This window comes from Symsagittifera roscoffensis, chromosome 3 (assembly GCF_963678635.1).
Source record: "Symsagittifera roscoffensis chromosome 3, txSymRosc1.1, whole genome shotgun sequence".
Lineage (NCBI taxonomy): Eukaryota > Metazoa > Xenacoelomorpha > Acoela > Convolutidae > Symsagittifera > Symsagittifera roscoffensis.
The window spans coordinates 63,935,016-63,946,897 of record NC_087064.1 but is presented as its reverse complement, the minus strand read 5'-3'; the positions used below and the strand labels follow the sequence as shown (position 1 = coordinate 63,946,897).

The following is an 11,882-nucleotide window of genomic DNA, read 5'->3' as shown; positions in this document are numbered from 1 at the left end:
TGAGCCTAGTAAATTTTCGAAAAGTGTGAAAAATTTGCGAACCTAATTCAGATATCATTACTCTAGATTTATTTCTGCTTACGCTTTGATCATGATTCTTTTTCATAATTCATTGGATCTTTTTAATTGGCATGGGATTTTGTGGTATAGGCGATTTTTATACTAGGGATCTTTTGGTACGGTATCTTTTGTCATGGGAGCTTTTGGTATGGTATCTTTTGTCCTGACACCAAATTTTCTTTTAAACAAGCATGTTTTTTTTTTGTAGCGCAAGTGCTGCGAAGCTTCGCTGTGTATAAAAAAAAAGATTGAATGTCACACCTAGCATTCATTATCTGATTGCTTAGAGAAATCCAGCTCGTGTCGACACTAATTGAAAGGATATTAAATAAACAATAAAGCTTATCATCAGCTAGATATTTGCAGAATGTCGCTAATCTGATCTAAAGCCGCAAAGTGTTGTAAAATTGATATCAACTGAAAACCTTCATTTCATTGATCAAATTTCTTATTCATGGAATTTACCATTTTTAGCTTCACTTCTCTACATGTAAATCATCCGCGTATAATTATCAGCCAGTTAGTTTTTCATCATCAATCAACACAAAACAACAAAGACCAAGTGTGTTCGAAGTTTTTTAAATAGTTGTGCGCAGCTGATTAAAAATTAAATGTGTTATGTGAGCTTTTGCTGTGATTGAAACTGTATGAGATTGAGAATATGATCCAAATTTATTACTGACTCTTATGACAAAAACGCACTTTTTATGGTTCCAAGTTAACAACAATCTCCGACATCAAAACCACGTCCAATTTCTTTGCACAGCACTTTCAGGCCCAGATTCAAAATGATTCAGCAAACATTCTGTGATAGGAATTAAACCTGAAACTGCAGCGAGCATACCTTATCTGAATAGATTACCCTTGCAAATTAACTTTATTGAGTGTACAGTTTATTAGGCATCGCCTGTAGTTTTCGACAAATCTACAAGTACACTCGGATTAACATCGGAAGAATCGACATGAAACTTGGTTAATTACGCTTGCAATCATAGACTTAGTTTTAATACTACGGGTTTATGATGAAAACAAAATCAATCAGCGTGTTTATTAACAAATGATCAAAATTTTTTGTTCCCAAATTGATCGTCTCGGCTAGTTGAAATTTTGACTGGCTGAAAGCAGAGACAAATTACAGTCGGTTAAGATTTCATCAATAAGTATTAATTGGCATTGCTGGTGCAGCATTCTTTGACCCCTTTTTTTACAAAGTTATAATAAAAAATTGTTACCTTGAGAATCTAAAAAATAGACGAGGAAAAAAGATAGGAAGAAGAAGAAGCAACGTGTGATGCAGAGTGTGAAGTGTGTGTTGGTGGGGGATGGGGCGGTGGGGAAGACGTGTATGCTGATCAGACTCACCCAGAACCACTTCCCCACTCAGTATGTGCCCACTGTGTTCGACACATACGACTTCAAGTTCACAGTCCACGACAGACCCGTCTGCCTCAGTCAGTATAGTATCATCACATCATTACAATTATAGTCTCCTCTCATAGCAAAACCATACCTTATTTTACTCCCGATCATGAAATTGAGTAGCAGGCAATTTAAACGACCATTTGCAGAGCTGCTTTGGCCGAAAGTCGACCAGCCAAAAATTGTCAAATAAATGAACGCTCTCTTTACTGCGCTTACGCTGGGCACTAGATGTAGTTGGTACATGAATCTGAGTGTGTCACTAATCTGGATTGCTATACGGAGGACCAAGACAAAAAAGTGTATAGATTTCTTAGTTTTTTCCTTGAAATGAAATAAAATGGAAACAAGGATAGCCGGTTACTGTGCAAGTAGCACAGAATGTTACGACCAGTCTTTAAAAATCTACAAGAAAAATCTTTTTTTTTTTCAAGTTCGTGGAGTTTTTTCTTCGTGGGGTGATATAAAAGTCTGATGTAAAACTATATTGTAGGCATATTTGACATTCATGGTAATATTAGCAAATTAGACATAAACTCACTTAGAAAATTGGCTAGAAAAACAAATATTCAAAAGTTTCAATTTTTTTTTTGCAGAAAATTTTCCGATTTTTTAAAAAAAGTTTTTGGTTCCCAGAATGGAGCTACAAAACTCCAAAATTTTAAGGGCTTAAATTTCTTCTAATTAAGTTGTATGCCTGATCGCTCGCTTTTTTCGCTCGAAATTAGACGAAAAATCAAAAGTTTCAAACCGATTTTTTCTCGACATTAGAAAAAATGTTCAGGAATTTTTTTATGTAGTTCGAATCAGGACTGAAAGGGTTTTAATATGCTATATCACGCAACCCAGTCCGATAATTGTTTGTGGTACCTGATTTTGCGTAGAAAACAAAAAGAAAAAATCTAAAACACAACCGAATACTAAGTTCCTCCCCATTTTCAATGGTCGGAACAATAAATAATTAATTCGACAACTGCAAAGCTTTGGCGCGTCTAAACATTCACATCAGGGGCGGATTTAGGGAGCGGGTGGGGTATAGACGCCATCTACCTGGAATTCGACCCCCTGCCGACCCAAAGTGTCCCAATTTGTACTATTTTGATATATCCATATTTGGTGGGCTCTAAATTTTTTCTAAAAGCGCCTTCGGTGCCAATATATACTAATTTTGAAGGAGAAGCGCCCCGAAAAAACGCGACTTTTTGGTCAAAGTGTTTGCCTGTGGCGTGGAAAATTTGGCAAAAATGGGGTCTTTATAGTGATTTAGGGAGCTCATAAAATCAAAATAGTCGACCCAAAAAAAGTGGACAAAAATGTCGAACATTTTTATCTGCACCCCCCCTCTCGACAAAATCCTAGATCCGCCCCTGATTTACATAAAAACTATTTTCAGTATGAGTATTATTAAGACCCGGAAATTAGATGTCTAGAGACAGGGGCGGATCTACGATTTTCTCGAGGGGGGGGGCGGATTTTCAAAAACAAATTCGAAAATTTTGTCGACTTTTTTCTAGGACGACCGAATTGGTTTTTCGAGCTCTCCCTTAGCTTGGTTTAGTCCCTTTAATGGCCTAATTTTCTTCGCCGCAGGAAAATTTTTGAAAAAATAGTCCAAAAAATAGACTAAAAAAGTACCAAAGAGGCTATCTTTGTCTTTTCTTCAGGAAAAATGTTCAGCCGAATGAATCATTTTTTGCTATGTTCCTAACCCCTCTCTACCACACTGCCGTCCATCTGCAAATACGCTTCAAAAACAAAAATACGAGGATAATAAGTTTTTACAAGCAAATTTTTTATACAAATATACAAGTAATTGCACAAATACTTCTAATCGGGAACTAAACTTTTTTTCCCGTACACAACTTTTCTTACAAATCTTACTTGCTTTAATATTGAACCCTAACAACTTCCAAGCTCAGTCCCTCCTGGACTTGAGGTAACATCGTCGCCTTTGTATCCTAAAATCTGGGGTTCTAGCCCCACAGGCAACGGGGACCGCTTAGCTTTACTTTGTCAACGCTTAAAAAATCACATATACGAACCACAAGAAAAGAGCTAATTAAAAAACAAAAGGAACTCCTAAAATTATTTAAAAAACTTCAAAAACTCTACAAAACTGAAAAGAATAAGGATTGCCGGATGCTGTGCGGGTAGTCTTGTAAATTGTGTATATTTAAGTTGGTGTTGTGATAAGAACATGAGACCAGGAACAAAAATAGGGACAAATTGTAAAAAAAAAAACGCTGTGATCTGAAGAAAAACTTACAACTTAGGCATATTCGATATACTTAGACAAAAGTTTTACTCGCAAAATGAATAGAAAAATAAAAAACGGTTAACCTGATTATACGCCTGTTCGCTCGCGTTGTTCAATCAAAATTTGTCTTAAAATCAAAAATTTAAATTAATGGAAAATTTTCGTTGCGGTCGAATCACTTTATATCATTTGACCTAATTCTATGACTAGTTGTGGTATCTGATTTTGCGTGGGAAAAAAACTAAAACAACCGGAGACGAAACTTCTCCTTTTTGAGTGGTCGGAACAATAAAAACTGTAACCAAGAGGAACCACTATGTGACAACCAAATAACTGTGAAAATCAATCCAAAAAAAAAGAATTTAAAAAATTAGAAATATTTTGATAAACCAAATCGACCATCCAAAACTTAACATAAACTAAACATTTAGCTTTTCACGTTGAAATTTTTTTCGAAATTAGAAAACTGCAGTACTAGTTCAAAATTGGCAAAAAAATCATGCACCTCGTATGTTAAATATTCTCTCGGAAAATCGAGATAAACACTACCCGCACTCAGTGAAAAAAGAAATTAGCTGATTATATTAGAATTATAATTTTACTTTTATCAAAATTATAATTAACTATAAGCGCCAAATTTTGATGTTTACACAATCAATGCTTGTGTTATAGTATGAACTATCTTTTTTTTCCAACCTAAGTCCCAAATATTTATGCGACGCAAATATTGTTGCGATAAAATGTGTCATTTAAATCAATAGCCAGCTATTAAGTACAGCCAATGCTAAGTATTTTAACACAGACTATTATTGATCCGACTTTCGTATTGAAAGTAACGGAATATTTGTGCTCGGGGTGGTTTTTTTTCAGACAAGTTTCGACTTTTAAACTAACATTTTTGACGGGATTTTTTCTCATTCAAAAAGTATTGTTAACCTAAAGTTAAATTTGGAAAGATATTGATCATATTTTGTAAAGTTATGGAAAGGTAAAAATTGCCACTTTGGCCAATTTGGGACAATTAACGTGCGCTATATTTCGCGCAATGGTTGAAGGAAGCTTATTTGCCATAATTGATTTACTAGGAGTGAAATGTATCATTTTGTACTTAATATGGCGTGCGGGGGGATGATTTCCGCAAAAAAGCTCAAATCAAAAAATTTCATTATATTTTCATTACATTTAATTTTTTCATGATATTACGGCTCCATAGACTGACTGGTACTGCTAATGCTTCATAATTGGCGTGCGTCACTTAAAAGATTTTAAAGACTCAAAGTTATACTCATTCAGTTTTCCCAGTAGCGTTATCGGTCATATTTTTGCTTGTGTATGCGAAGTGCAACTTCGCCTCTGTAATAAACGATTTATAATCCATTAAAATGATAACATTTTTCGTGACATTGTAATAAAATATAATTGATTGTATTTATCCGAAAATCTTTTATAATCTTTAAAAGTGAGATGTCTTGTCTTTTTTTGGTTAATCTGAACACAAAGTTTTACCACTAAACAAAACAAAACTTTTCATAGAGGTCTCATCATATTTAGTTGAAAGAATCCCGCGGTAGGTGATATTTAGTGTTCTTCTATATAAATCATGAAACAACTATAATCAAGAAGAAATGAAAAAATAAAAACGTTATTTTTTAAATATTTAAATGTGGGCTTCACTATTTCGCCACGTTTAAGCTTTTTCAACGTATTATTTTTGCTTATTTAACAAAATAATTTTTCCATATTTAATCTATATCGTATATTGCAATGGTTAAGATTCTCCGATTTTCCAGTTTGAATTCAGTATCTATTTCACTAAGTGTGAAATTAGCAACCCAATAATTGGTTGCTGTCAGGGCTTCACCAGTGTTGTGATTTTGGCCTCCATATATGAGTAACCAAATCTTTTTAGTTAACGAGACACGGCATTTTTCGAGATTTTTCAAAAACTTCAGAAAACGTAACTTTAAAAAACTTCACAAAATTTCAAATTCTCAACCCTGTAGTTGGGCGCTGTCAGAGTATTCTAAGGGGTTGCGAATCTTGCCTGCGTTTTCATTTCTCATCTCAAATCCTTGTAATTTTCGAGATATGACCTTTTTTTATGATTTGTTCAATGATTTTCAAAAAGGTATATTTAAAAAAAATTCGAACATTTTAAAGATCTCAACCCTGTAGTTGGAAAATCTAAGGTTACTCTCAAGGGTAGCAAATTTTGTCTCTGAATACGACTGCCCAAATCTTTGTACTTTTCGCTATATGACGTTTTTGGGATTTTTTCAAAAACTTTCAGAAAAGAATTTTTTTTTCGTCAAAGTTTGAAATTCCCATTTTTATAATGGGGGCTGTCAGAGTACTCTCAGGGTCTCAAGGGTTGCGTATCTTGCCTTCAAATATGACTGCTCAAATCCTTAGAGTTTTGCAATATGGAAGAGTTTCATGATTTCTTTTTAATTTTTCAGATAACTTGAATTTTAAAAAATTCAAATGATTTGAAAATCTCCACTTTGTAGTTGCGTACTGTGAGGGTACTCTCAGGAGTTTCATGTTGCAAGTTTTGCGTCCCAATGCGACTGCTCTAATGCGTTCAGTTTCTGTTGTAGTGCATTTTTTTTTAATTTTTCAAGGATTTTATTTTTAAAAATTTTTTATGTTCCCATCTCTATAGTGAGGATTTATCAGGGCACTCTTAGGAGTTGCGAGTTTTTCCTTCAAATTCGACTGCTTAAATCATCGTAGTTTTTGAGATATGACGTTTTTATGATTTATGATACGTCCAAATGCGACTGCTAATTTCCGAGATGTGAGGTTTTTCGGTCATTTTGAAAATTTTCAACAAACTTCGATAAAAAAATCACAAAATTAAATGGTTTTTCTTACATTTTGACTAATTGTTCAAAATTTGAAATTGCAAACCCTGTAATTGAGTGCTGTCAGAGTACACTCAAAGGATGCAAGTATTATTTCCAATATATGCCGCATGGCGAGGCCAAACTGTGCACTGGATAGGAGCTCAATTTTGTGTCTGAATGTTCCTGGATTCCAGAGACAAGTCTTTAAACATGTTAAAATTTTGTCGGAACGATCAAAGAGAACGAAAGAACAAAAGAAAAACAAAGGGAGCGTCCTTGTTGCGGAATCCGCTTACAATGCACAAAATGCACAGTTTGGCCTCGTAATGCTTTTTTTATGAGTTGTCATAAATTCGAAGCACCGAAGGTGCGTTACACGCTAGTAAATTTGAATTCATTTGAAAACTGGTTAAAAAACCCTATTTTTGACACAAACCAACGTCAAAGAAAAGCATAAAAAATAAGCAATTCAGGTGCAAGGTTGAAGACAAAATGGTCAAACAAAGGGGAATATAAACAATTATAATCGATTATAATGGATTTTTTCTGCAAAACAAATGAATTAGAAATTCGGATAAAAATAATCGATTATAATTTATTATAATTGATTATATTTGATTGTAAAATGAGAGATTAGAGTCAATTATTTATTGATTAAAATCAATTTTTTCTCTATTTTTGTAAGACTTGTATCATATTATAATCGATTATTAACGCTTGAAACTGGATGCGGGTAATGATAAAGTTTTGGACGAAACAGACGACATAATAAATCCAAGCCACGAATAGAAAAATGACAGATAGTTGATTTTCACAATTTGAGCCTTCTAATTGATGTGTGATTTGAGCTGAGAGCAAAAGCTTTTTTTAAGTTTCCGACTTGACAGGCACCCGTCAAAAAACATGCCCCATAATTGGACGCATGGTAACCTTTGATTGGGCGCTTTTGAAAAAAATTGAACGTGATTCCCAGAAATCAGTACTCGATTAAGAGGGAGGGGATCGGTTAAGTACGTCCTAATTCAAGGGTTAAATTTGGTGATAAGTGTTACAAAAATTGTTAGATTGTCATGTAGAATTCCTGAAGAGTTAAATGAGATGGCGTTAAAGAGCAAGGATCGAAATTGCAGACCATCATTTTTTCTTTGATTATTTTTTTTCTTTCGATGATATTGGTTTCTGAGAAGTTATTTTCTCTGTTTTTTTTGTGCTCTAGTGCTAGAAACCATTTGTTTATAGGACCAATCGTTTTTTTTTGTTTTCTATTGGATAAATTTGGTTTTTCAGTGGTTCCGACGTTAATCGGGAACTAGATTATTTGAAAAAAAATTTTTCATTTCCTCAACATTTTTGGTCTCTCCGTTTTCGTGCTATGTGGCGCTGACGTAATGTTTTAAAACTTGTCTGACATCTGTAGATCTTTCTAGTCCAAATCGGACACTCGGAAATTTGTTTAGGTTTCGAATTTTTTCGCCATTTTGCTTTTCAGCTCAAATCTTGATGGCCTTGGTCAAAGCTGAGCGTTCTATTCAGTGTAAACCGGTTTGAATTTTGTATATCTAGGTTTTTTCATTTTTCTATGCGTACAAATCAATTATGAAATTTTTTTTCGTTTGATAATTTTTTTTGCATTATTTTTTTTGAAGAATGTGTTACTTTGTATATTATAAATTCGATAAAAGATCTGCGCACTTGGCACAGTAATTATATTTATGCTTGAGGCGATAAAGGCCGAGAGCTTGATTCCAGTCGGGACCCTGTTTATTTGCGAACTGAAAATTTGCCGCTAACTTAGACTATCGTCTATGTTCTTTTGTCGGCTTAGTAGCGTAGTTCCCACAGAAAAGATTTTTGACGATTCAGTTTTTTTTCCTGCGTTCCAAAATATCTTTGTAATGTTTCTAATGGTGCACGATTTTTCTGCTTTTTAGCAGCTTTTGTAATTTTTAACAAAAAAGAAAACATTTTTTTAATGTTTGATTTTTTTTTCATCCATCTATCTATAATATAATTAAATGCGGGCTTCACTATTTCTCACGTTTAAGCTTTTTCAGCGTGTTAATTTTGCATGTTTAACGAAAGAATTTTCACGTTGAATCTATATCGTATTTTGCAATGGTTAAGAATTGTTTTTCGATTTTCCATTTGAGTGTCCTTATTTCACCTGTTAAATATTTGAATGCGGGCTTCAATATTTCGTCACGTTTAAGTTTTTTCAATGTGTTATGTTAGCATGCTCAACGAAAGAATTTTTGCACGTTTAAGTTATGTCGTATTTAGCAATGGTTATGAATTGTTTTTCGATTTTCCAGCGTGAATGTGTTTATTTCACCAAGATTAAAACAAGCAGCCTAATAGTGAGATGCTGTCAGGGTCCTCCCAGGGGTTGCGAACTTGGCCTCCAATTTGAATGTCAAAATCATTTTAGTGTAGGAGATTCGACGATTTTTGTGATTGTTTCAGAAATTTTCAGAAATCTCAAATAACAAAATAAGTTACAATACTTGAAATTCCCAACCCTATAGTTGGGTGCTGTTAGAGTACTCTCAAGGATTTCGAATGTTGCCTCCAAATTTGACTGCTCAAATCCATGTAGTTTTCGAGATATGACATGTTTTATGATTTCTTTTTAATTTTTCAGATAACTGAAATTTTAAAAAATTCAAAAGAAATGAAATTCGTTATCTTCTATTTGGGTACTGTGAGGGTACTCTCAGGAGTTCCAAATTATAAATCTTGTCCCCAAATGCGACTGCTCAAATGCTCTTAGTTTCCAAGATGTTACGTTTGTTATGTATTATTTTCTATAATTGTTCAAAGATTTTAGATATAAAATTTTTTTAAACAAAATTTGAAGTTCTCATCTCTAAAGTGAGGCTCTGTGAAGGTACTCCTGGGAGTTGCGGTTTTCGCCGTCACATATGGTTGCTCAAATCCTTGTAGTTTTCGAGACTGGCGTTGCTTGTGATTTTTCAAAAAAAAATTCAGAGAATTTAAACGTATCTTCTTCCAAAATTGAAATTCTTAGTTCTGTAGTTTGAGGCTGTCAGAGTAATCTCAAGGGTTGCGAATCTTGACTCTAAATATGACAGTTCAAATCCTGTTAGTTTCTGAGATATGACGTTTTTTTATCGTTTTTTTTTTTCAAAATCTTTTTTTAGAAAACTTAAGTTTGAAGTTTTCCAAAGTTTGAAATTCCCAACATACTGTACTCTCTGGAGCATTTGTAGTTGCCGATATGTGACGTTTTTTTTTCATTCCAAAAGTTTTTAAGAACTTAGATATAAAAAACTTCACACAATTTGAAATTTAATTGAAAATTTGAATAAAAAATTTTACAAAATTTGAAATTACCAACCCTGTAATTGGGTGCTGTCAGAGTACACTCAAAGGATGAAGATCTTATTTTCAATGTTTGCGGTTTTTTATGAGTTGTTAAAAACTCCAAGCACCGGAGGTGCGTTACATGCTAGTTTGATTTAAATCATGGTCATTCCTTTTTGTACCGCAAGTGGCGCAAAAAGGAATGACCATGATTTAAGATTTTTGACTTAATCTTAAGCTTAGCTTCTGTGTCTGAAATTCTGTCGGCATAGTTGAGTTTTTGTTGACGCTTTTTGATACATTCATTTTGCAATGTATGTGTTTTCACTTTCCTGTTTTTGCCATTTTTGCGCTAAATAGAAATATTTGGTCACGCTTGGATATATTTGGAGTCTTTTTTCGATATTCTGGTATTTGGTGTCTGTTCTTCGTCTATATGCTGTTTCGATGTTCTATGAAGATACATCGGAATTTAACTTGAAGGCACGTTCTCATTTAACATATATTGAATAGCTAAAATTATTTTTTCATCATCCCTGTTCTTATGTAGCCATTCATTTCTATGTGATTCTAAACACCTGTTTGACTAGCTGGTTGAAAGTCATTAATGCTCAAACGTGAGTTAAGGAGATGTGATGAGTGTTGTGTTGTTGTGTAGAGTTGTGGGACACTGCCGGCCAGGAGGACTATGACAGATTGCGGCCCCTCTCCTATAGTGGCACAGATGTGTTCCTTCTGTGCTACTCAATCGACTCCCCCACCTCCCTCGAGAACTGCTGCTCCAAGTGGATACACGAACTGCGCCACTACTGCGACGCAACAGGTCAGTCTCTCCTCTCCTTTCCCCACCTAGACATCAAACAGTTCAGTCTCTACTCATGCATCCTCTTGCGCCTCATAGATTTATGCCGAACTATTGTTTCCAAATACAGAATTATTTCAATTGATAAATTCAATAATTTCCAGTTCATAAAAGTGCACTCAATTTTGGCTGACTTTTAAACATGCGCTTCGTCTGGCTTCTGCTTACATTATTTTTCGGAATTATCTTAACTGCTATTTGAAAATGATTTTATATATGCGAATTTTGATTGTAGTAAAAAAAATTACGGTCCAACCTTCCTTAACCCAAAAACTGGACGTCATTGCCACTTGAATCTTCTACGAATTTATTCGATGAGATCTAAAACTTAGAGATCGAAAAAAATAGCGTGGGGGCACATGAGGGCATGCACAATCGAAGCTAAAAGCGCGTCAAAGTTTGTCTGAACCCGAATCGGATCTTCAATTTTTCGGTTAAATGAATTCCTGATCTGAAAGTATTATTGAATTTGTATCTGAATTTATTATTGAAACTAATGGGCAAAGAGTGCGATTATGGATAGAAATCATTTTGGACAGAATTGTCATGCTTGGCTCCTTCTTTTTTAGTTCCGATTGTTCTCGTCGGGACCAAAATGGACCTTCGCAAACAGAGTGGCCGACTAAAGTGTGTGAGAAGTGAAGAGGGGGCAAAAATGGCCTACAAAATAGGAGCCAATAAACACACAGAGTGTTCTGCTCAGACGGACGAGGGCTTGAGGGATGTGTTCGTTGAGGCTGTCGAACTCGTGCTGACAAAACCGAAGCAGAACAAAAAGAAGAAAAAGTGCGAAATCTTCTAATAGTGCTCCTCGATTTATTTATGGATTATTATTGCAATACACGCTTTTCGAGTTTAATTCAGCTTTGGCAATATAGTTTTTTCTAGAATAAGGTTCTGAAAAAAAATTTAAATTTCACCTATAAATTTTAAACCGAGTTGAACAGGACGGCTAACGTAATTTCAAAGGACAGATGTGATGAGTTTTGAACCACTTTTCAGCCAGTGTTTTGCCTAATTTGGTTCATGATTAATTACCCTTGCAGTGAGCAAGGGTATTGCAATCGGGTACTAGACTCTTTTCCCTTAAACAACTTTGTTCACAGAATAG

At 34.5% G+C, this 11,882-nt stretch overlaps 1 protein-coding gene across 1 annotated transcript; it reads left to right on the top strand.

Moving 5' to 3' along the window:
- The first annotated feature begins 283 nt into the window (after window positions 1–283).
- LOC134842797 (ras-related C3 botulinum toxin substrate 1-like) lies at window positions 284–11,633 on the top strand. The gene is made up of 3 exons (XM_063859286.1): window positions 284–1,511; window positions 10,568–10,732; window positions 11,341–11,633. The coding sequence occupies exons 1-3, from the start codon at window positions 1,352–1,354 to the stop codon at window positions 11,571–11,573; spliced, it is 558 nt and encodes a 185-aa protein (XP_063715356.1). The 5' UTR covers window positions 284–1,351; the 3' UTR covers window positions 11,574–11,633.
- The last annotated feature ends 249 nt before the right edge of the window (window positions 11,634–11,882 follow it).